General features: G+C 39.9%; 1 protein-coding gene across 1 annotated transcript in view; it reads right to left on the bottom strand.

The window, feature by feature from the left end:
- Positions 1-4,372: 4,372 nt before the first annotated feature.
- The window catches only part of LOC121954727 (E3 ubiquitin-protein ligase NEURL1-like), a 43,528-nt gene continuing 24,138 nt past the window's right edge, over positions 4,373-23,762 (bottom strand). Inside the window, exons 4-6 of the mRNA XM_042502409.1 lie at positions 17,577-18,293; positions 10,899-11,066; positions 4,373-9,162 (exon numbers count right to left, since the gene is read on the bottom strand). Of these exons, the coding sequence (XP_042358343.1) occupies positions 8,918-9,162; positions 10,899-11,066; positions 17,577-18,293 (1,130 nt within the window). The 3' untranslated portion in view covers positions 4,373-8,917. The remainder of the gene's footprint in view (positions 9,163-10,898; positions 11,067-17,576; positions 18,294-23,762) is intronic.

The raw sequence follows: 23,762 nt of genomic DNA, 5'->3' as shown, positions 1-23,762 counted from the left end.
CTAATGATTTTAGATATTATCTTATCTGATCTTTTAATATTCCCTCTTCTATTCTCCTCAAGTCCCCCTCTTGTTATGCAGACTGGCACCAAGCTACATAACAGAAAGGCTGACCCCTTGTGAGCCATAGATCTTCAGGTCGGGCCCTTCTGGTCTCTCCAAAGTCGAGGCTTAAAACTAAAGGTGACCGTGCCTGTGCCGTCAGGGCCCTTCGGCTTTGAAACGCTCTGCCTGAGGAGATGAGGCTTGCAGAATCAGTGACTTCTTTTAATTTGCTTCTTAAAACCCTTTTTTATAGACTTGCTTTTATGTGATGTCTGTTTTGATTTTGTCTATTTTATTTAATCTTTTTTAGTTAGCCTTTTAATATATCTCTTAATTTACTTTTCTTCTGTCTCGATCATGTTTAATTCTACAGCTAGTACTATTGTTTTTGTGTTTACGGCTAATATTCTTTGAATTGTATTCACTGTTAGTGGCGTGGGTTGTTTTGTAATTGTTTCTCTCTTGTTTACTTTAAATTTTGTCTGGCCTTATATTAGTTTGGCATTATTATTTGGCTACAACTTTAATCAGTGCAACCAAACTATTTTTATTTTATGAAAAGAAAAACACATATTTGATCATTTTTTTTTAATAAGGAAAACTTGCAAATATTTTTTACTCAGTTCGTGCACCTGTGCCGCCTTCCAAACCTAACCACCGAGGGGGGTGGGGGCTACACACAAGCAGGGGGGAAATCCTGTTCGATGGGGAAAACACACTTCCATACATGTGCATGTTTGACTTTGGTTTGGATGGCTTTCACTCAGTGGTTGCTGAGCTGCTTAATCTAGCATCAACTGACAAAGCAAAAGTTTTAAGTGCGGAGTTGTAGCCTGTTATATTGCCACCTTCAGCTATAATCAGAAAAACACCAAATCAAAACTCTGATGCAGTTTCAGTGTCAGACGCTGCATATTGCTGATATATTGGATCTGGTGCTTGAAATATAATAAGATTTAAAGCCTACGGGAATTTAATGTGAAATATGTCCATCCCGCTGGCTGTTTCCTCTGCTGGGATCTCATACTACACTCACTGGTCTGGAACTAAGTTATGGATACCCGTTGATCATCTTTATACCACGTTTGTCTGCTGGCTGTGTGTCTGTATTTGCTTATTTGCTCATGTTAGAGTATGTGTATATTGGAATGATAAATCAGAGGGGTTAGATATGGAGGAAAATGGAAATACAAGATGTTGCAGCTGAGATAAAGACACCCCAAGAGGCCAGTAACCTCAGATTTGAAGGCAGTGTGTCAGTCTTTGCGTCACAAGTTCTTGTATTGTGACAATAACAAAACTCAGGATGTAGGGTAACGCATACTCAATGTCGAGGTTCACTCTTGACCTTAAAAGTAGCAGATACTTGTCAGCCAGATCACAACTCAGCAGTATCGCAGGGGGGGAGCGCTGTTGTAGCTGTGACACCTGTGAGCACAGTGATACATGCATAGAGTGGTTTCTGTGCTGTCTGACAGGCTGTGGAGGGAGGAGCATAAACTGGCTGAACTTAATAATAATGTGAAACACTGAAAGGAGAGATGGGTCATGTGACTTCATGCCAACGATCAAAAACAAACATATCATTGGTATCCAAATTCAAAATGTAGACCTACGTGTACAAAGTCTATGGCTATGATGTATGTGTTGTTGTTTTTTCATGTTAATTATAGTTTTGGGGGACTTTTGTTTTATAAAACAGTTTTGTAAGGATGGTTTTATATTTTCTTGTTGAAAAAAAAAGATTTGCATTATCACAACTTGATTCAGTATATCCTGGAGGATACAACGCCCTGATAAGGGTATAAAATCAGCAATAATCACTCACAGATATACTTGTGTTTTAAAACCTGAGATGGGACAAAGTTATGTTTTGAAAATCACAAGTAAATCAAGGCTCAAGCCCCAAACCTTGAGTTTTGAGTCTCAAACAAGTCCTGCTGCACTCACCGCCAAACGTTCTAACAATAATAAATTTGCAGAAATCAGGACAGAATTTGGAAAATATGATGTTCAAAAAGAGTAGCCTCTTCCTAAGTCTAAAGGTTTTTATATATTTGCTACTTTTGTAGTTAGTAACCTTATTGTCATTGTCATTTCTAAAATGTAGACGTGGATTGGATATTGACTGGGCAGTTTAACAGGGGTTAGGCTTAGGTTTCATTTCAACATCGGCAAGGACACGTGAAATGAGAGGTTTGGGGGTCCTTTGACAAGAAATTTAGAGTTAGACACTCAACCTGCATTCAAGTGAATATTTATGCACATACCTGTGTCTTTTCTGCATCAGTTAGTAGCGTAAATGGCTTTAATTTTGTCACAGCAGAAGTCCTGCTGTGTTTATGTTTGTATTGCCGGTAGAGCTGCAAGACATGCAAAACAAATCATATTGCAATTATTTTGACAGGTATGGCGATTGCAGTATGTGTCGCAGTGTGAGTAGGGACAGTGATTTTTGCATTACAATTTCTCTGAGAAAAAAAAAAAAAGATGTGATTTTTGCTGTGGTCTGTACCAAACAGGCATGTTCCCTTATATCTGGAATATGATTTGTAGACTAGGATGTCTGTTGCACCACAAAGCTTCAGTAATTACGGTGTGCTGTTACACATTTTACCTTCATCAGAAAAATTGCAGCTCTTGCAATTTGGATGTTGCAAATGGCTGTATTGTTATTTTGATAATATTTCAGTTGTGCAGCCCTAATTGCGAGGGACAAATCATGCAAATATTGAGGGTGATGTGCCCCTTCCCCCCCTGAAATCTACATGTGTGCTGTCACATTCACTGAAAGCATCTCTGCTTTGACCCCGCATAGCTGCTGGTTTTGTCTTTGAGGTTTGTCTCTGTTCTCTGCAGAGCCTGTTGTCTCTGTCTCTGTCCTCTGGAGGGCAGCAGCAGTCAGCCTCTCGCTGCAGACTGAGCTCAGCATCACCGTAACCTTCACCTCCGCCTTCATCAACACAGTAATTAGATGATGCAGGGGTGAGACTTCTCGATTGATATTTCGCACTATGAACAAAGTTGTACTTTTTAAATATAATTGCACTTCTCCTCACAGCGTGTCCCTCGACGCTGCAAATCTCGCAGAGGAAAAGGATTTTACATCACGCTGAACGCTGAAAGCTTAAAGCCTTAACTACAACAGAGGCACAAACTCAAACTCCGACTGTCTGATGTCTAGTTGAAATTCAAAATCGATACCGTCGCGCTTTTTTGGAATACAAATTTGATACCTTAATAGACGACGTGTGTTTGACCAAACAGCTGTCTAGAAGAGATACCACAACACGACTCAAACAAGTCTGCCAAGCCCTTAAGCCTTCAGAAGGCCGGCAGCCAGGTTCACTGAGAGGTCTGAGTGGAAAGTCTGTGTGTACACAGACACCGCTGAGATATACTGTATTCATGTCACTGTCACAGATCCTGGCTGTGTGTTTCCCTCTCACCTCTGAGAACACTTGGCCATGAACGGCAGCCACTGCTGCCTGTTTCATGTCAGCACGTCACGGCTTTATTTGTGCCTATTGGAGTGCAGCATGAAACAGAGCTGCATTAGAGCCAGGCCCGCAGGGTAGTAAATAACAGATGATGTTCACTCTGGCCAGGTCTACATACCACGACTCTAAACAGTTTCTCTGTGAGTTATAGCTGTTTACTAAAAGCCCTTGCCTTTGTTATTCATATAGTATATGGCGGGGTGTTAGTCAAGTATACTACTGAGTGTGGCGAGGGATTGAGTTAGGCGTCTGAACGATGGCTGCCTTTTTTGTTCTCTAACTGTTGCCTAATTTGAATTTTCTCGCACAAGACATTATATCAACCATTTGTATAATGTACGCTTTGGGAAAAGGTAATAGCATTAATGCTCTCTCATTCCCCGTCTTTTGTGCCAGATCAACTTGTTTCCTGCTGTGCATAAAATATAATAAGTGCTGTAACTGTGAAATGGAAATGGTCAGCTTTAACTTTTTATTGCAATTTGAGTCAAATAAACCAAAGTAGGGGGCAAGCTGTCTGTTGTATGGTTTTCTTTCATGTTAAAAAATGAGAAATGAAATGAATGAAGCCAGCAATTCAGACTTAAACTTTATTTAACAAACTGAACATAATCAAACCACTTTAAGAATGCTTTTTGACGACTAATAGAAATCCCAAACCCAGGAAACCAGAGTTATGAGCTGATTTTCTTGTCCAAAATGCACAATGTCCGCCTTCACTCACTGCTGGTTTTGTTTTGGTTGGACTGCAAATATTTGGTCACATTTGAAAACAGGCTGTCAGAGTTATGATTACCCCAGCTTCATTACAACACAAATTCAAAATAGAGTTTGCCAACTTTACACATTTTATTCCCTTTTAACAGCATAATTAAGTATATGACATTTAAGGAAATGTTTGACATCTTGGGAAATAGGCTTATTTGCTTTTAGGCAAAGAAATAGATAAAAAAGATTCCCCCAGGCCATCCTGAAGTCTTGAAATAGTGACTTTAACCATCTATAACTCATAAATCATCACTTTAGTTCATCCACCTGCCATACATTGCATATATCATATCCAATGCTTGGCAGGTGGAGTAATTAAAATTATGATTATCATGGTCCATTGTTTGATAGTTTTACTGCACATTTCTCTAAATTACTGATATTAAGTTTTACTGTATGTTTTGTGAAATATTTGATTTTATTTTTATTCTAGGCTATAGTAGCCTCCTCTGTTTTTATATATGATGTTCCAGTTTGTTAGTTTGCTTTCTGGAGATATTGGCACAAAAACATTGGCCACAGTTAGCATACAGTTAGCTTAGCATAAAGGCTAAAAACAGTTTGTCTGGCTCCGTTCAAATGTAAAGAAAGCTGCCTACAAGCACCTCCAACGCTCAGTAATTTATACCTTATATTTTGCTCATTCAAAACTGTATAAAAATGACATTGCCATTTAACAGGCGGTAATGAGCCAGATTTGGTCAGACTATTTTTCAGGCAGGAGTCAACAGAGACTCCAGGAAGTTAGGCTACTGGTTTTGAGCTTTTAGTGCTGGTAGGTGGACTTTGTCACCATTGGACAGTCAGGCTAGCTGTGTCCCGCATGTTTAGCTGCTGGCTTTAGCTTCATATGTAAGCTCTGTTTTTGGTCTCCACCAACTCCTGGAGGAAATATCTGGGTCTACAGCTGCCTCAGAGGCCTTGTCAACAGAGGCATTTTTTTCCAGAGGCCAGCATATTTTTAAAATGATTGTCAGTGGCAGCGTCGTGTACGCTACAATCGACAACAGTCTGAAGAGGGGCTGAGTCTGAGTGAGCGCTGCCGTTTTTTTTTTTTTTTGTTTTTTTTTTATGGCTGAGAGTTGCAAAATGTTAAACCTTCAGGTGAAATACTGGATTTTCACTCACTTTTTAACCAGCCATCCAATCACAGAAGGTAAGGGGCTGCACAGGAGACCAAGCGCGTGCTGCATTATGTTCACCAGCTGGTCACTAACTGTGTCTGTCTGCTGGTTGTAGTTTAGGGGAGCTGCAGATTCGGGTGTTAATTCTCCGCAGGCTCATCACTAATGACATGTTTCACATTGTTTCAGTTTTTATATTAAATTAATAAAAATATGGGATTATAGCCACACAGTACAATAATAGTAGTGTGTTGATGCCACAATGTTGAAATACTCCAATATGTACCATGTAAAAAGTCCAAAATGTTGCGCTAGTGAAAGTACAGAAGTACTATAGACAAAATGCATTTGTTTGATCTGGAGTATCAAAAGTAAAAGTACTACTATCAGTGTAATATTAACATGTATATTATTATGTACAGTCATAATTTTTACTAGAGCTGACAGCATTTCAGTGTGGTAGCATTCAAACCACTTTATTCTTTTGGGTACTTTTTATTCTATAACTACAAGTACACATAAGATTATATACATTATGTGTACAATTTTAATCTGCAAAAATAACTACAGTTGTCAGATGAATGTTGTAGAGTAAAAAAATACCTTGCAGATTGGAAGTATAAAGTAAACACTTAAGTAGATGTAATTAGTCATGTATTTCACCACTGGATGGTGACATTGATCTTATTATCTATAATATTCATATTTTCCCAAAATGTCAAACTATTCCTTTAAGTGAAAATCAGCAGACAGATCCACAGAGACTTTCAGGGGATACAAAAGTTTTCTATAATCTTTAACTATGCAACAATAAAATAAACAATATTTTTACTTTTGGACACTATAGCCATACATATAAAACAAACAGTGATAATTCTTTAGAGTAGCATTGACAAAATAAATAAACCTCATAATGTACAGTTAATATTACACTCATCAATACGTTTTTTCTATCAAAAATGTTTCACAAACGTTTTATTTCTGCTAGGTCGTATTTGGTCAGGAAGAAAAAAACAAACAGGTAGAAATGTAAAAAGCTGAGCGTCTAAAACACAACGAAATTCCAGTATAATGCAGTGACAGAGGGGACAAGGCGATATTTAAACATTTTTAGCAGTGTATAAACTCGCACTGATATTAAGCAAACTGAAATGTTTGTATTGGTAGGTTGTGTGGTTACACCTGCTCACATCACAACCATGTCAGAGTGACTTTAAGATGAATACACTGCACAATCTGACAAGTTGATTTTACTTTTAAACAAATCTAGGAATCTGATTTCCATGAAAAAAGTAAATATATAATTTAATTATTATTCTTAATTTATGTTTACTTTATATTTAATGGTTAAGTTTACTTATGATTTAGGTATATTTGCTTAATTTTGTGAAGTTTCTGCAACTAAAAAATGACAAGTTTAATTAAATGGGTCTTTCTACGTTTTAGCAACTTCTGTAATCCAAGTTTTCTGAGCTATATATCTTTATTCTGCTGGTTGCAAACTAGTGAGTCGTATTTGTGTTTTGGTGAAGTTGCTGACACTTAGGGCAAGGTGATTCTTGTCATTTTTAAAGTGCAACGAGTTCACAAAATTAAGTAAATACAGCCACGTTTTATGTAAACTTAACAATAAAATAAAGGGTAAATATATAGTAGGATTAATAGTTATATTTACTTTCCTTTTTCAAGGCGACCGTTTTTTAAGATCATTGTAAGTAAGATGAACTTGTCAGATTTTACAGTGTATCAACCTCCTGGTTTTCACGGTGAGGAGCCCGATAGACCGAAAGTTAGCCCAGGCTTCTCTCTTTAAAGGCACTCAAAAAAACTTAACCGTGACTCAAATGTTATATAACATTTTCCCCCCACAGTGGCGAGATGACAAGCTCCTTGAAAAGACAACAAATCAGCACTTTACAAATTACCGAGTAATGTCTCAGCGAGGCCAAAATAACACCTGAAAATAGCTTGTATTTCTTAACAATTCAAAGCAGTACATAATGCATGAGATTAGTTGAGTGAAAATGTCCTTGGAGTTTGCTTTTACGGACGAGAGAGCAGCACTTAGAAACTGATATGCAAATTAAATTCTCACAATGTCCCACAACAACAAGCTACATCCTTGTTACTGACTGCACTCGTGTGATTTTTTTTTTTTCACTTGAAGGCGGATCGCTGAAATACGTCACGGAAAGCAAATATTTTTTATTTTAATGTACACATGAAAGAGAAATGTGTAACCTGAAGTAAGCGTCTCTGACTTATAGTGGGTTAACATGTTTCTCGCAGTGATGAAGAGGTTGATTCGTCATCCTTATGTGCTCATTCAGCATTTTAAAGAAAACCTCACTACCCACCAGTGTTTATTTGGATGATTTTTGTCCAATCACAGCATCCACCCGGCTTACTGAGATGGCGGGGGCGGCCGCCGAGGACATGCAACTCATGCAAGTCCCACATTTTACAGGCTTTTCATACAAACATCTGATGTATGGGGTGTGCCTGAGTCAGCTAAGACTTTCTTTGCGCCAAAACGATGTGCAGACACCAAAAAGGTGCCCCTTCCTCCGCTGTCTTTGTCCCAAACATACAACATCCTCTCTCCTGCCTCTTCCCTCCTCACTGATTTACATCCTCATTCACTGCGAGCGTGACCTTCTATGGTGACAACACTCACACTTTTTTTTTTTTACCCTTCGCACATTCTGCCCTGAAATTCACAGAAGCACAGCTGGAAGTGAGATATCCGACAAAACACTTCATTTGTTTATTCTGTACCCTTTAGATTTAGGCATTTCTTTGTGTTTTATTGCAGGAGGAGTATTTTTTTTTTCTGTGCATTCAAAAAATGGCTTATTTTAGAAAAGCTTAGTCATTCTCAGTGGCTTCTGGATGCATTCAGGAAATGTCAAATAAAACAACCTTGCTATGATTTTTAAGATTTAGTAGAGATTCAATTCTTACTCTAAAACAACACGTTTAGACCCGATGCACTCTGACAAACAGTAGAGGAGCAGCTGGTGAAACCACATATTTATTCTCCATGTTTCTTCCGCAGCTCTGGACAATTTCTTGTAAAACTAGCTAGCAGCAACGCTATCACCAGCAGAACGAAGGGTTACTCTGCAGGAAGTAGGACACATGCCTCTTCAGATTACTCTTTCTCTTCAACAGATGCACAAATCACAGAGTCACTGGACAATAGTAGGTCACGTTCCTGCAGCAGCACGAACTGTTTCTGTTGATCACACTGTATGATGAAGCTCATGGGCAGTACTGTGAGCTTTCCAAGGATGTGCATTAAACATAACACAGATAAAATGTTTTAATGATGGGTTTAAAAGTCCTGCTGTAGAGTACCTGAGCCAGATTGCACACACAAACAAGCATTTGTGCTGCGTCCATCTTTACTAAGTCTTACATGGCTTTGAGAACCTCTTGAGCTGAACCTGACGATGTGACACACCGTCTAACAAAAGCCTACGTGCTGCGGTAGGTCTTGATGATGTCTTTGATCGTCCTCCTGCAGATGGGGCAGCATGCGTTGGCCATCTTTTTGAGTTTTAGGCCACAGGCGTAGCAGAGACACATGTGTCCGCAGGCGTAGAGGACCGTGTCCACCACATTCTCGTAGCAAATGGTGCATTCGTCGCCCCACGTGCCCGAGCAGGACGGGAAGGTGGGGGATTCTGGGTGGCTGGAGAATGGAGAACTCGGGGTTGTACCTGAGGCGATGTGAGAAGGAAAACAGAGAAAAACAAAGTTCTCCAATTATTTCAGGCAGACACTTGTAATTGTAGTTGTATATCCAGTAAGGGATAACATTACCATACTCTCACTTTTTTTTTTTCCCCCAGCGCCAAAGGTACCGGACAGCACTTCCGACCTGACGGGTTTGCCTACACGCCTACAAGTGTTGTGGTCTGCTGGTAAATGCCAAAGAAAGAAAGGACGCTTCTACCATTGACTACCAACATGTGGAACATGGCGACAAGTGCAGCTGCAGCAACAGCTGCTGTAACAGCTCCTCCGTGACTTGCAAAAAAGGTGTGTTTTCTGAAATCCAGCATATTTTTTTTCATTCCTGGTAATAGGAGGGTCACATACTCACACTATGCTGAAAAACACAAACAGCCTGAAGAAGCGCTGAGCGTCCATTCTGCATGTTTGTCTTTTTTTTTTTTTGTTAGACCTGAAAAATGTTAAACTTTGGGCAATGGTGTAGATTTTGTTTCACCATTAGGGGAAATACATATGAAACTGACCGTTCAGGAGTCCTCTGCCAGAAAATTTTGAGCATCAAACACTTAATGTTCTAAGTTGTGGTGAAGTTTTATGCACCACTGCACATTTTCTGCATTGTTATGATGTAAATGAATTAAATTTTGTTAAAAGTCCTCTGCAACTTTCATTCTTTTATTGGCGGGACAAATGCACAGTGACTTTGGGTAAAACACTGCACTGGTCACTAACAGTTTTTATACCCAGCCATCCAATCACAGTGGAGGAGGGGCGGGGCAAATAGGCTACCACAAAGACCAACCATTATATCTTACATGTACAAGTGCTGAATAACAGCAATGAATGAGAAATGTGTTAATATACTGAAAGCTATATATAAATATGATTCCTTTCCCAAAAAGCATTTTAGGCAGATTGTCAGGGATTGATAATAAAATGTGGATTTATTTTCATTTATGTTTTCAATACAAGAGTGTAAACTTGACTTGTACATAGGATTTGTTATGCCTTTTTTTTTAATACCAATGGATCAAGTTGAGTATTTTTAAGTTGGTATTGGTATTGACTACTACATTTCTGTATTGTAGCATAACCAAAACACTTTTTTTTAACTCCTTGAAACCTGGATCAAAATCACTTTTCTTATGCTGCATTCAGATGCCTTTTACAAGTATTTAAACCTTTGAACCCTGGACAAATAGTTTTAAATTCTTTTGAAAACATGGATAAAAAAAGGTAATGAGAAACCTGGTAAGAAATGTCCTGCAAATTGTAAGAAATAAGTAGATTTAGAAAATTATTTAAAAAAAAAAAAAAGCTTGGGAAAAAATGTCTGGAGTCGGTAATTCCTTCTTAAGTTGCTCAGTGCCTTCACGTGTTTTTGAAAAAAATCAAGCAAATTTGCCAAAGTTTTAAAGGCATAAGCTGTCAGTATCCTTTCCACTTTTCTTTTCTCTGCTAATGAAGCTCTTTATGTCGCCATTATCTGCCAGGAATTTTCTTGTCATGCTCTCTGCAGCCTGGGACAGCACGACGTCAGTGATCACTGCTTCGCATCAGCAAGGTAAATATTTGCTCCATGTGCTAACATGCGTATGCGTTTTAATCAATTTCATAAACAAAAGAAAAAATTACAAACATCTGGACAGGAAATACCGATCGGGAGGATATAAAGAGATTAAAGATCGAGAAAGGAGTTAACTGGAGCACTGGGACAAACCTGCGGAGGAGGAGAAGACGGTGTAGTAGCTGGAGTTGAGGTTGATGTTCATGGGTGTGTTGAGGTTGGGTTCTGAGTTGCCACTGCAAAGCATTGTGGGGGTGTTGGGTGTACAGGACGGAGAGCTGGGGACCGATGGTCCTCGGACGTCAGGGTGCGGAGATGAGCCTGAAGGTACAAAGGAGACATCAAGGTCATAACAGTGCGTGCTCAGAAGAGCCAAATGCAATGCTTTTGTAACTCAAATATTTCCATCAAAGTTTAGTTCGAGCTGATAATTAGCTAATGGATGAAAGTGGACGTCTTGTGGCATCTCTGTTACCGTGTCAGTCTGCCACTCTCTCCGCGCACACATTGACCCGTTGAAACCTGGTTCGACATCAGTTTTCTTGTTATGTATTCATGCACCTCTCACATGCTATTTAACCCTTTTAAACTTCAGCAAATTGGTTTGTTTGATTTGGTTATGAGCCATGTCTTGTTAAATTGCTCATTGCCCCATGTTTTTTTTTTTTGGGAAGAAATCTAACAAGTTTGCTAAGATTTCAAAGGGTTAAACCTCTTCTATCACCAAGCAGATGACTTGAGTCTATAGCATCTGTGTGTGGGTGTGTGTGAGAGTGAGTCAAGAGCCTATGAGTTGGTGTGGTCCCCCTCCTTCCTTCCTTCCTCCTTCATGAGCCCATGATCCCTCTGGGTAGGGGACAAAATGCTTTCACAGCCTGTCTATCTGTTGTCTGTCTCTTGTGATCCGTCCCCACCCGCGCCTCATAACCACCGGCTCTGGCATCAGTTCTCATATTGGCAGCTCATCTCTCCTCACAGACCAGAATACCGACCCCGTTTCCACAGACAGATTCTGATCCAGTCTGCCTGGCAGGCACACGCCATTGTTGTTTACACATTGTCCTTCAACTGACCATGGCAGAAATATTGCTACACTGTTGGGCCGGCCTCTTGTTTGGCACCGCCATCCTTCCATGTGTCAAATTATCTAATATTGCTTGTTTACATCCCGTCCCACAATTTGCTTGTCCGAATTTTCCTACAGTGACAGTGTGATGTGGAGCAATGGCTAAAAAAAGAACCACAGATGCTGAGAAATTGCTGAAATAATGAAATACTGTTGGTTTAAAATAAGAAAAGGACACATTTATGTGGTCAGAAAAATGTATACAGTTTGTTGCATAACTCTGGGTACATGCTCTGATCCATTGCTCTGAACTCTTTGGACCACTTCAATCACTGCAGTCTCAGTTTCAGCCTACGTAAACAAACCATAGTAGCCTTTTAGTCATGCAACCATCAGTTGCTGCTGAAAAATCAACAGACGAAGCAAAGTATGCATGAATACAAACTCTGGTAATCCATACAAAAAGCTTTCCATTATTTGTGTGCTTTTAAGTTTAGCCCTGGGATCAATGTGTTGCTGAGATGTGCTTTTTTCAAAGTCATCCATTTATTTATTCTTATTTTATATAACAGAGAGCCACGTATGCATACTGTAGCATTCACACACCCTTCCATTACCTACTTTAGTGTGACTTACTGTATGTGGCAGCCCAGCTGTTAGCAAATGTCCTGGTCAACTCTAATAAGACAGAAAGGATAACCTTCATGTCTATTTGTACACCCTTTCATCAAGCGTTCCTTTCATCTTCTCTTGTATTATGAATTTACTGCCGGCTGTGCGACAAGGAATGAGTATATGAGTGTCTTTACTTATGGGGGCAGTGCAGGAGGAGACTTATTTGTAGTTGAGCATGTGGTGGCTTTCAACACTTCCTTATTAATAAACATATCTCCACCACACCTGCCTTTTTTTTTTGCTGGTGCCTGAGTAAGGTCAGGGTTTAAACCTGTGCTAACAGATTTTTTTGGCCACTAGAGGGCAGCAACCTGTTACCACAACAGTAACATTGACCTTTAAAGCTGATTATGGCAAACTTGTTAGCAAAGAGTTGTCATTAACATTAGGGGGTGACAGATTATCAGCCTGGCCGATATCATATCTGATCCGTCGCTAGCATAGGTAGTGTGTTTGTGTTGTGTGTTTACTATATAACTTGAACATCATTGTCACCCTGGACATCCCACTCAACCCTGTTCAAACTCTTAAACTCTATACCTTGAGATAAAAAGGAATTCATTTTTTGAATATTTGTATTGAACAGCCAAATCTAATTTGGCCAACATCATTTTGAGTCTGGTATGGCCCTAAATGTGTCTCCACTTCTTCTCAATCCTCTGAAGCCAAAATATCTTTAGATGCTACCATCTTTTGCAGGTGACGTCACTTTGAGACTTTGCTCAGCAGTGATCCCCACAGTATTAAGTTCCCGCTGTCTGACCAATTGCGAGCAGTGTCACTGACCGCTTACACACCGATAGGCACACACAGCTGGTGATGTCAAATCCCCTTTTTACAGCAATAAATAACTCATTTTAACCAAACTCATCAGGAAAATGAGCACTTAAACTTACATCAGAGTGATAACAACTGCATTATATGACAAAACAGTTTTTAATGGGACCTGTACTTTTAGTTTGTCATGTCCCATACAGTAACATGGAGAGGGTGGGGGGTGGTATTTTGTGCAGTATTTTAGCTCTGTTTCTTTCGCTACCAACTCCTGAGGGAAATGTTTGTCACTTTGGCTGCTATCTTAAATGCTTCACTATGCGCACCAGCTGGTCACTAACTCTGTGTTGCACAGTGGGGCTTTGTAGAGTCTTTCCCCTGAAAATCAATGATGCCATAAAAGCAATGAGAGTGAACCAGAGTATTAAAGCCAGAAAACCAAATGAGTTAAAAGACACCCAATCACTGCGTAGAGCTGCAGAGTGATAATTCTCTGCCTTTTTTTTAGAGGCTACACTGATCCATTGTCGTTGTTTATTTTGTTTTTTTTAAAGATATTTTTTTAGAGCTTGTAACCTCTATTCGACAGTACAGCTATGGCATGAAAGGGGGAGAGAGGAGGGATGACATGCAGCAAAGGGCCGAGGTTTGAATCAAACCTGCATGACTGCTGCGGCAAGATATAGCCCCTGTACATGCGGCGCCACCCGCTCTGCCAGTTGAGCTACTGGGCGCCGCCACAGATCCATTGTTAATATAACAACATTGTTTATAGCAGCTTTAAGATAACAGCCGAGAACTTGTGCAACCCCACAGCAGGACGCCTTTTATGAGGAAATACTCGACTACTGAAGGTCATTATTGATTCTTCATATCTCATGACATTATAAAGATAACACAGACAAAGTGACCATGTGTGAGCAACAGACTCCCATCTGTTCCACTTCACAGGCTCGACAACACCCAGCCATGACAAACTGTCACTTGCCTCAGTGGCTAGATGTTTCCATGGCAACTCGTGGCATGCGGCTGCCGCGAGTGGGTGAGCAGAGACGTCACAAATGCACTCCCCACAGCTGGAGTGGGTAATGACTCAAAGAACGCTCGTACCCCAAAGAATCAGTAGAAAGCGGAGAGGGGGGGTATAAAATGCACGGGGAAAAAAGGAAGAGACGATTGGCGGACCAGTGTTCAGGGAACGAGCTGTGGGTGGAAAATGCAGCATCTCAAACCTCCATGCAATTACATTTTAATAATGCATATGGAGGGCATCATAAGGAGCTATCATGGGCCCCCTCCTGATACATAATGCTGGCTGCTGGGAGCCCACGCAAGACAGAAATAACCTCCTCAGCCCTGGTCTGACTGACTACATGAAAGAGAGGAAAGCACAGACTGTAATCCAGAAATGAATTATCAGAAAATTGAAACAAATTCTAAAACAAAAATGCTTTTTTTGAAAATATTTATTACGTTTCTAAGAACCTCCTAATTATCCATTTCCTATGAAAAGAAGGCTAACCTGCTGGGACAGAGTCATCATCAGCTTAGCCAGAAGACGACACGGGGGGGAGCGAGATTGTTTTCAAAGAATTAAGATGCCTGTAAACAAATCAAAAGCACTCCCAGTTGCTGCACTCTGCAGTATTTCACAGTCACATTATAATACACTAAGTCCAAGCAACGCCAGAGCCCCATCTTATGAAAAATAGAGAATTTAAAATCCTTTAAGTGCAGGACTCTTAAAAACCGAGTGAGTCATACTAAATATTTCAAACTTAAATTGGATTTGCAGAAAATGTGGTGAAGCTTATTTACCTCTTTGCTGAAGATGTGTGCTGTGTTAAATGTCCTAGAAAATAAGCCATATCAGAGACTTTTTAAATTCTCCAAACTCTGAAAACTGCTGCAACATACAAAGAATATGTCCTGAAGCATATAAACATTAATAGAATCTGAGGACTGAAAGCAAACAAACGTAAAACCAGAAAACTAGACATCACCAAAAGCATACCCTCCACCTGTGATCAGCACCACAGCTTTTGCGCGGTATGTGTTGTCATTAAAGGGATTGTTTGGATCCTTTTGAAGGAGAGTTGTATGAGGTACTTGTCCTTAGTCAGTGTATTATGGTAGACGTCAGTAGACATGCCTTGTTTGGAGACGCACGCAGGCCAGAGTCTGACACGAAAGCTAATGCACTGCTGTGAATGAGGGTCAGCAGCAAAATGTATTTTGGCCACCAGAAGTCCCCCCTAAAATAATGAATAAATTGAAGAGAACAATATGACAGTTTTATTTTCCATTGAAAATCACCTGCTGACTCTAAGTTGAGGCAGCAAAAATACTCTCAGTACAGTGTACAGTTAAACTAAAATGTATTTTTTTTTAAGATGGCTAAAAGATGGCTTTTTTTGCTGATCCATCACAGCAGTCGGACTCCTGCGTGCTTCTCCAAACTAGGGGCATGCTGACTGACATCTACTGTTTGAGATATATTGACTATGGATAAGTACCCTGTGCACTTAAAAAAAAAAAAAGCTTAACTAAGCCTTTAAACCAGCATTTTCAACAGCTCCTGAACTTGTTAGCCATTATATGTTCTTATTCTGCTCCTTTTGAGTCAAACAGTCCTGAAGTGTGCATGCAGTCCCACATCCACAGAGCCAGAGTCGTGATTAACTTCAGGTAACGTCGTGTTATCATTGTGTGAAATCTGACAGACTCAAATGCCACCGACAGAAATTCTGTTCAGCTGCAGATACAACGTTAACATTCATATGCAAACTGCGGGGGATAGAATGTAAATTCCCAAGAGATATATGAGTTGATAAAAAGTCAAGAGAGCAGCCCAGACAGCAACGGAGGGGGAAACTATTTCATGAGTCGGCTGAGTGAGAATTCAGCTACCAAAGGTTATTCAAGGATCACAGACTGCATTATCTTCTGAATGGAAAGTTACAAATGAAATCCTGTTTAAAAAAAAAAAAAAAAAAAAAAAAGGAACATGCCTGAATCCCTTCAACCCTCATTTGTTTAAATATTCAAACTATTGCCAAAACTAACGCTAATAGGAAACTGTGCGGGTACTTTTCTTTAGGCTGAAATCTTTGTTTGGCTCTTTGGCTTTGAGTCGTGGGTTTTCTCCCACAGTCCAAGTACATGGTGAACATCACACCTGACTCCAGAAAGAAATAAGAAAGCGGTGGAAATGTCTAAAATTTAGCAAATTAGTTTGAGAACGAGATGTTTTCTGAAGGAATAATAACAATGATTAAGTCCCTTATTTTGCAAAGTTCCCTTTTCTCCTGATTGTTGACCTTTTATAAACACAGTTACATTTGCTTTCCCAAACTGAACTAAAGGGACAGTTCCCCCCCAAATCAAAAATACATATTGTTCCTTCTAACCTGTAGTGCTATTTAGCTATCTAGATTGTTTTGGTGTGAGTTGCCAAGAGTTGGAGATATCGGCCGTAGAGATGTCTGACTCCTCAGCATCATAATAGAACTAGATGGCACTTGGCTTGTTGTGCTCAAAGTGCCAAAAATTACATTTAAAAAACTCAACAGCAATGCCTGTTCCCAGAAATCATGACTCAGTTACTCAGAATAATCCACAGATCTTGTTGTGAGCAGTTTCATGTGGGAACTATTTTCTTTCTACCAAATTACAATGCCAACTAAGACTACATATTGTGCAAAAAAGATCATTTTGCCATTTTTTTTACAGATATTGCCACTGTAACATTTCACAGTATTAGTTAGTGGTCATTTTTGCATTTTATTTTCACTAGAAAAGAATATAAAAATGATGATGATGATATTTTTGCTCCCGTCTGTACTCATCAATCATGTTTTCTTACATCAGGAATATGATTTGAAAGCTGTGGGAGCTCTGTAGCACCATGATGCTTAATTTTTAATATAAAATAGTGCATCTCCTGGGATTTGAATATTGCACTTAATTTTCTATAATATTTTTGACAATTGTGCAGCCCTACCACCAACTGTATCACCTTGCAGACGGAAACATGTACGAGCTGTTGAGCTGTAACATTAGCCAGCTTACTGGTGCTGGACAGGCTGACAGTACATGCTTCTTTCTGCTCAGTGATACAGTTTGCGGTTGTAGCTAAGTTGAAAGAAAATAGTTCCTACATGAAATTGCTCATAACAAGGTCTGTGGATTATAAAAATGGGTCATGATTTCTGGAAAGAGATGATGCTGTTGAGTTTTTCAAATGTAGTTTTTTCGGCACTTTGAGTATCATAAAGAACTTTTAATACACACAGTCTGAGGTGAAGTGAGCGTACCTAAGATCCTGAGTTGTGTGATGGTGCCGTGCAGACCGTAGAACATCCAGAGTGGCCTGGAGTTATCGACACACAGCTGCATCCCTGCACTGATGCCGTTATGGCTCATCATGAACTCCCCTTCTGCGTTCACCACAAACCCCAAAATATCTCCACTGTGGAGCGGCACCGCCACCCGGCACACGGCCCAGAATTCCTTGCGGTCAACCAAGGACTCAGGGTTGGATGGGAGGTCACTGGGCCTCAGGCTGGCCGGGTCACATGACGTCACACCATAAGAGAGAGACCCAGGCCGCGTGACACCAGCCTTAACCTTCACAAACACAGTCTCTGAGCAGCGCGTCGGCCGGCTGGTGAACACCAGGGTCCTCTCGTCACTGCGGTGATCCAGCCGCGCCACCGTGTGCTTATCCAGCACAGTAACATGGACGCCGTGCACCGAGTGGAAGTGCAGGTCGTTGTCCAGATGGCTCGGCAGCAGTGAGCACTGCTGTGAGTTTTGAGAGTTTTGGGGAACATGGCAGGAGGCGGAGCTCAAGCGCTGTAGCCGTTCTTCTTCCTCATCATCTTCCTCCAGCTGCGTCTCCTGCTGCTGCAGGCTCAGGTCACACAGGCTGATGGAAAGGCGAGGGTCATCACCGTTTCTCTGAATGGAAGCCCGGTGGGCGGCAGCAAAAGAACGAGGACGCAGGCAGTCCAGGGGGACCATCTCGCTGTCTGTGGAAAAAACACACACACACACACACACACAGGGATGTTATATAATTGCTTGTTTGTGGCGTTTCGAAGAGAAAATTCAATCTGAACCAACATACAACGTCTGCAGCTAATACAGTCACTAAAATCTCCATTTACTGTCTCTCCAAGTATCCACAGAACCAAATTAAATTTACGTACCCACTTAGTATTCTGCATGTCCCCATTTTACAACACTGGTTTGTTTTACATTCACCGTCTGTGCACTGTTCATTCATCATACCTGTCACTATAAACAAATGGTGCCCTGCAGCTTCTCTGCTTTATAACATATTCATTCTGATGCACTCTCTGTGCTGAGGCTCAACAATATGAACAAATACATCAATGTTTACATACTTAGAAACATATCAGGGCTTTAAGTTGGGGCATGCTGTAGCTGCAGGCAAGTGGCTCCATCACAGTAAAAGAGATGTAACAGCATTATGTAATGTGGAGGGATAAGAGAGGCGCATGAAGCCACTGAAAGACAATAAAGCTCTGCTGTGTTTGAGCTAAGAGTCCTCTGATCATGAGCCACATTTTCTTATCACATTTCTTATTCTTAAAGTGAAGAGGGTAAAAAAAAAAACTTATGTATATCAGCATGAGACTTCCCCAGATGATTACTCACAGTGAGACATTTTTTTATGACAAGTTTTCTGAAATTTTATGTTAAATTGTGCAAATTACGCACTGATTTGCACACATCTCTGGATGAAACCAGATTAAATATTCTTGTTTCATTTTGTTGACACATTAGAGGTAAAGGTTTCTATCCTTGGGATTTGGGATATCTATTTTTATCACTGTCAACAGCCTTTTTAAAAAAATCAAATTTCCACTATGTTATTAGAAAAAGAGGAAACAACCTTTATATATGTATATTGTTTAATTCCATACTATTTTGGGGCCAAAATGAAACACTAGGGTAAAAATTTCAACTGATAGATATCACCATAAAACTTCCCCAGTTGATTACTCAAAGTAAGAAAATTATTTTTTATGTTACAAGTTTTCTGCAGTTTGTATGTTTAAGTATGCAAAAAAGGCATCATCTAATTATCAGACATTTCTAAAACAAACTTCTGAAAACTGGATAAAAACATGCTCGAAATTCTTGTTTCATTTTGTGATCATGTTTGAATCAAATGTTTTAACAGAGGAAATTTGGGATATCTCTTTTTATCACTCCCTAAATCAGAATGTACTGTCAACAGCCATAAAAAATATCTTTTTTGGCATGCTTTTTACATTTTTAGACCAAAAATAAAAAACTAAAAATTCACTATGTCACCATGTGACTTTCCCAGTTGATTATTTACATTCAGACAGATTTGTTTTGTATTACAAGTTTTCAGAAATTTTGTTTATATATACAAATGTGACATCTAATTAAATTTGTATATAAATTTCGAGAACATACGTAGGCTGAAATCTAAACTAAAATAGACACCTAAATGTGCATTTCATACATTTTCTTGACCAGTGTATGAAAAAACTGTTTTCACTCTTCTTCTGGAATGTTGTCACAATCGAGAGCATAATGTGTTCAGATAATATTATGAACATTGTATTTGTAAAAAAGCTTTAGCAGTTTGTTTTCGGAGTTTGTGGAGGACTAAACGTTTATGTACAGTATACAGTGAGTGTCAGCTGTAATGAGTCTGAGCTGTTTCCATAACAAACTGTGTCAGCAGCAGAGACTTGATGTCCTGTATTCTACCTCTGTGCTCTGTTAACATTTTAAGTTATGTGTCTGGATGCTAAAAGCAGCTTTTTTCCGATCATTGAAAGGGAAAGGCATCCCAAAAACCATATCACATGTCCCTCTGTGGCTCTCACAAATAGCCCTTCCTATCCTAATTCTGCTCACTGTAAACTAGAAGCCACATGGGAACATCGTTGCAAAAAAGAAAACAGAGAGAGCGTGTGTCTTTCCGTGTACATGGTCGGTACAAACGGATCTGCATCGTGGCACGCTTAGGGACATGCTGCCAAATTTAACACGGCCCTCCGACAGGGGCTAAAATTAGCCTGATTGGACATTTGAGGAGAGCGAGGAGGGACAGACCGAGGGATGAATGACATGATGGCTGAGTTGTGTGGCTCACAGCCCCGGCCTGCTTCGGGCTTCCCCTTTGGGAAGTGGATGAGTGCGACAGAGGAGGAGAGGATGAAAAATCGGGTGGGGTGGACACTTGAGAGAGAGAGAGAGGGCATACCTCACCAGCTCCTCTTTATCACAAAAAGACAGCACATCTCCGGCCAGCCACTGATAAACTGCTTGAACTTAATTACTTCCTCAGTCAAGAGTGTCCACAACCAAGCATGAGGCTCTTATTATTAGCTGCCTTATCATCTTCAAGGCAAAGTTAGCCGACTTTAGGCTATAAGAGATAAATTCTATTCTTGCTGTTACGGTTTCCCGCGGTTCACAGTTTCTGTTTTTGAGAGTGCCGTAGCAGTCAAAACAAGCTGTGAGGAGAATAGCAACTTTATTAGGGAGCTACCTATTGCAGAAAAACAAGATGTACAAAAGATAAAAGATGACAAAAACAATAAAAGATAAAGACGTGAGCCAAATAAATATGTATGATCTCTTCCTCGGTTTGGTCTCAAAAGAGTCTGGGGAAGAATTTCACACATGAAACACCTGACAAGTATGAAAAGCATCAAGTCACACGGTGAGATTACATGGCTTGAAATGCACAATACGCTATGTTTATCTTCCGTGCCCTGTGATGAACATGTGTTTATGTGTGTACACCAACATTCATAGGGTAGTTGCATAAAAAGGGGTAAAGAGCTGCTTGCATAACAAACATACAAACGTAGCAGAGACGTGGCTGCAACAGTCCTTTTCAACCTGTCCATACTTTTTATATAATAAGACTGATACCCCAACAGGATACTTCTACTGCAGGAGTTATATGCAACGATTGTGTGCTCAACCTATTTGATAATATGGAAATAACGATTTGATTAAAATGTACACATACAGTCAGCTTTAAAAGTGTGAAACCATTAATAAGTAAGCACAGATGTTCAAACTGTAACTAAACATGGTTGAAATAGCTCCACGAAATGGCTAATTGGTGACAGGAATATTTCACCTCTAAAACTACCATTTGTATCAGTTACTAACTCCATGTGAATATGTGAAGAGAACTGCCTCCATTGTGAACAAAAAGTTATAAAAAAAAAAAAAAAAAGGAAGACAATTCTTGATGAATTTGAGTAAAAGGGGTCACATTTTACAAAAGCATAACTATATCAAAACATTTACAAACTCTCACACAACTCATGCAGTATAATGCAAGTGTCATTTATCCAGTCGTCTGCTACGTATTTCCCAAACACATGCATTTTTGCAAAAACTGAACTACAAGTAAAACTTTTCTATGCTTTCTTTAAAGCCACACTCAATGGACAAAGACGGTAATTTTACCTCACTGAACATGAGAGGTGCTGGTATAACACAGACTCAATCAGAAGTTTGTTTGTGTTATTGTGTCACTATGTTGAATCCAAACTAGCCCCATCAACAAGTCACACAATAACACAAACAAAGAAGCAATCTTGGCAGTGGTAGGCCAGCAGCTCCAATGTTCAGTGAGGTAAAATGGCTTTCACGAGAACATAGATAAGTTTCACTTTCATTTCAGTTTTAAATACTAGGTTTTAGCCAAAATACATGTGTTTGGGAATTACTGAGCATACAGCTGGATAAATGAGACTTGGATTATACTGCACGAGTTGTGTAAGTTTGTAAACAGATATATCGATCTAGTTTTGCTGCTGTTCAATGTGGCCCCTTTAACTTCAATTAATCAACAAGTTTTGGCGTTTTTGGATACTTCGCTCTCTGGAGTCATGCGAGAAAAACAGTTTTCTTCACAAATTTGATGTAACGTTATTCAATGGTGAATAACTAATATACAAATGGTTATTTGTGGGGTAATGTATTCCTTTAAGTTAATGGCTAAAAGTAATGAATAAATGGTTAAAATAGATAGATCAAAAAACAAAAAAGGATCCAGTTTATTATACTCAAACACATTTGTACCAGGAGTGGTGAAGGGGAGCTGGGGTTCGTGTGGGTCTGCAGAGGTACATCTGACCAAAAATAAACAAACAAAAAAGGGGGTTGGGGGGGCTGCACTGAATTGAGATATTCAGACAGCAATCTTTTCATCTTTTTGTCGCTGGGGTGTAAATACTCAGTCTTTTTACTCTTGATAAGGAGCCAACTCCTCCTCTCAGACTGCTCACTCATTAAAATGTCACTCATACAAAGACAGGTGCAGTCTTGTCTTTTGTCCTCAGAATTACGTTAGGAAATTAAGCACGGGCCCTCACAGAAAATTCACTTCAGCTTAGCGAACGTACTTTTAACATTTGGCGAGGCTCCAGTGGTTTTAAAATGGAATGCAGTGAACATAATGGTGATTGTATTCAATTTTAAGTTCAGGTCCTTGAAACTGAAAACTTGAATAGCACTTTTTATACGGGCAGCAAAACAATACAGACGTGATCAAGTGCTGAAATTGTCCATGTTAAATTAAGTGGTCGTTTAACGGCTCAGGCTACTCAATCTCAGGAGGAAAGCTCTGATTAAATAGAAGAACACATACCAGACTGACACTGTTCGGCAGGGTCAATGGCTGACCTGTTAGCTTCGGCTTTTTATCAAGCATTGTAGCCGTGAGAAAAAAGTCAGAAACTTGGTAGAGCATTATGGAGGAATTTCTGTGCTTTGTGGATGTGGTGAACACACCCATCCCAAACACACACCTGTGAAAAAATCCCTCTACCTGTTTTAGGTTTACCTTTTCAAACAAGCCATAATCTTCAGGGAAAGAAAGACGAAACACAATCCGGAAAAACCAGTTCCTGGAAAGTAAAGGTGATGTTGGCAAACAGGGATGTTCAGGATATAACTGAAAAACTGGCATCCTGTTTCACAGGGAACACATGCCAAAATGACGACAAACGTATTGCCGTTAAAAACCCGTTGACACTGCCAACACATACAGCCTGGCTCCACCTCATCTTAAAAATGCATTTCATAGAGGCCTGCCTGTATCACAGTACAGTCGTTTTTGATCTGAATCATTCAAGTCAGTTTTTATTTATGCCTTTTTTAGTCTTGAACAGTGCTCGGTCAGACAATGGCACGGTACTGAATAGAGAAGGGAGGGTTCAGTTGATTCCTTGGCCTGGTGGAAAAGGATTAGGAGGCTTTTGGGGGCTTTAGTGAGGCTGCAACCCCTACACAAGGTCAGCTACACCAATTGTGTGCATGCATGCATGTGTGTGTTTGGGGATTTGCCCTAAGTATGCATGCCTAGGGGGGCTATCCTGGGCTCTGTCTAGAATGAGTGAGTGAAGTCATCTGTCATGAGAAAGGAGGCTGCGCGGGGGAGGGTGTTGTGTCCCAAAAAGGAG

This window comes from Plectropomus leopardus, chromosome 15 (genome assembly GCF_008729295.1).
Source record: "Plectropomus leopardus isolate mb chromosome 15, YSFRI_Pleo_2.0, whole genome shotgun sequence".
Taxonomy (NCBI): domain Eukaryota; kingdom Metazoa; phylum Chordata; class Actinopteri; order Perciformes; family Serranidae; genus Plectropomus; species Plectropomus leopardus.
The sequence above is the reverse complement of the archived record's forward strand: the minus strand, read 5'-3'. Positions and strand labels throughout refer to the sequence as shown.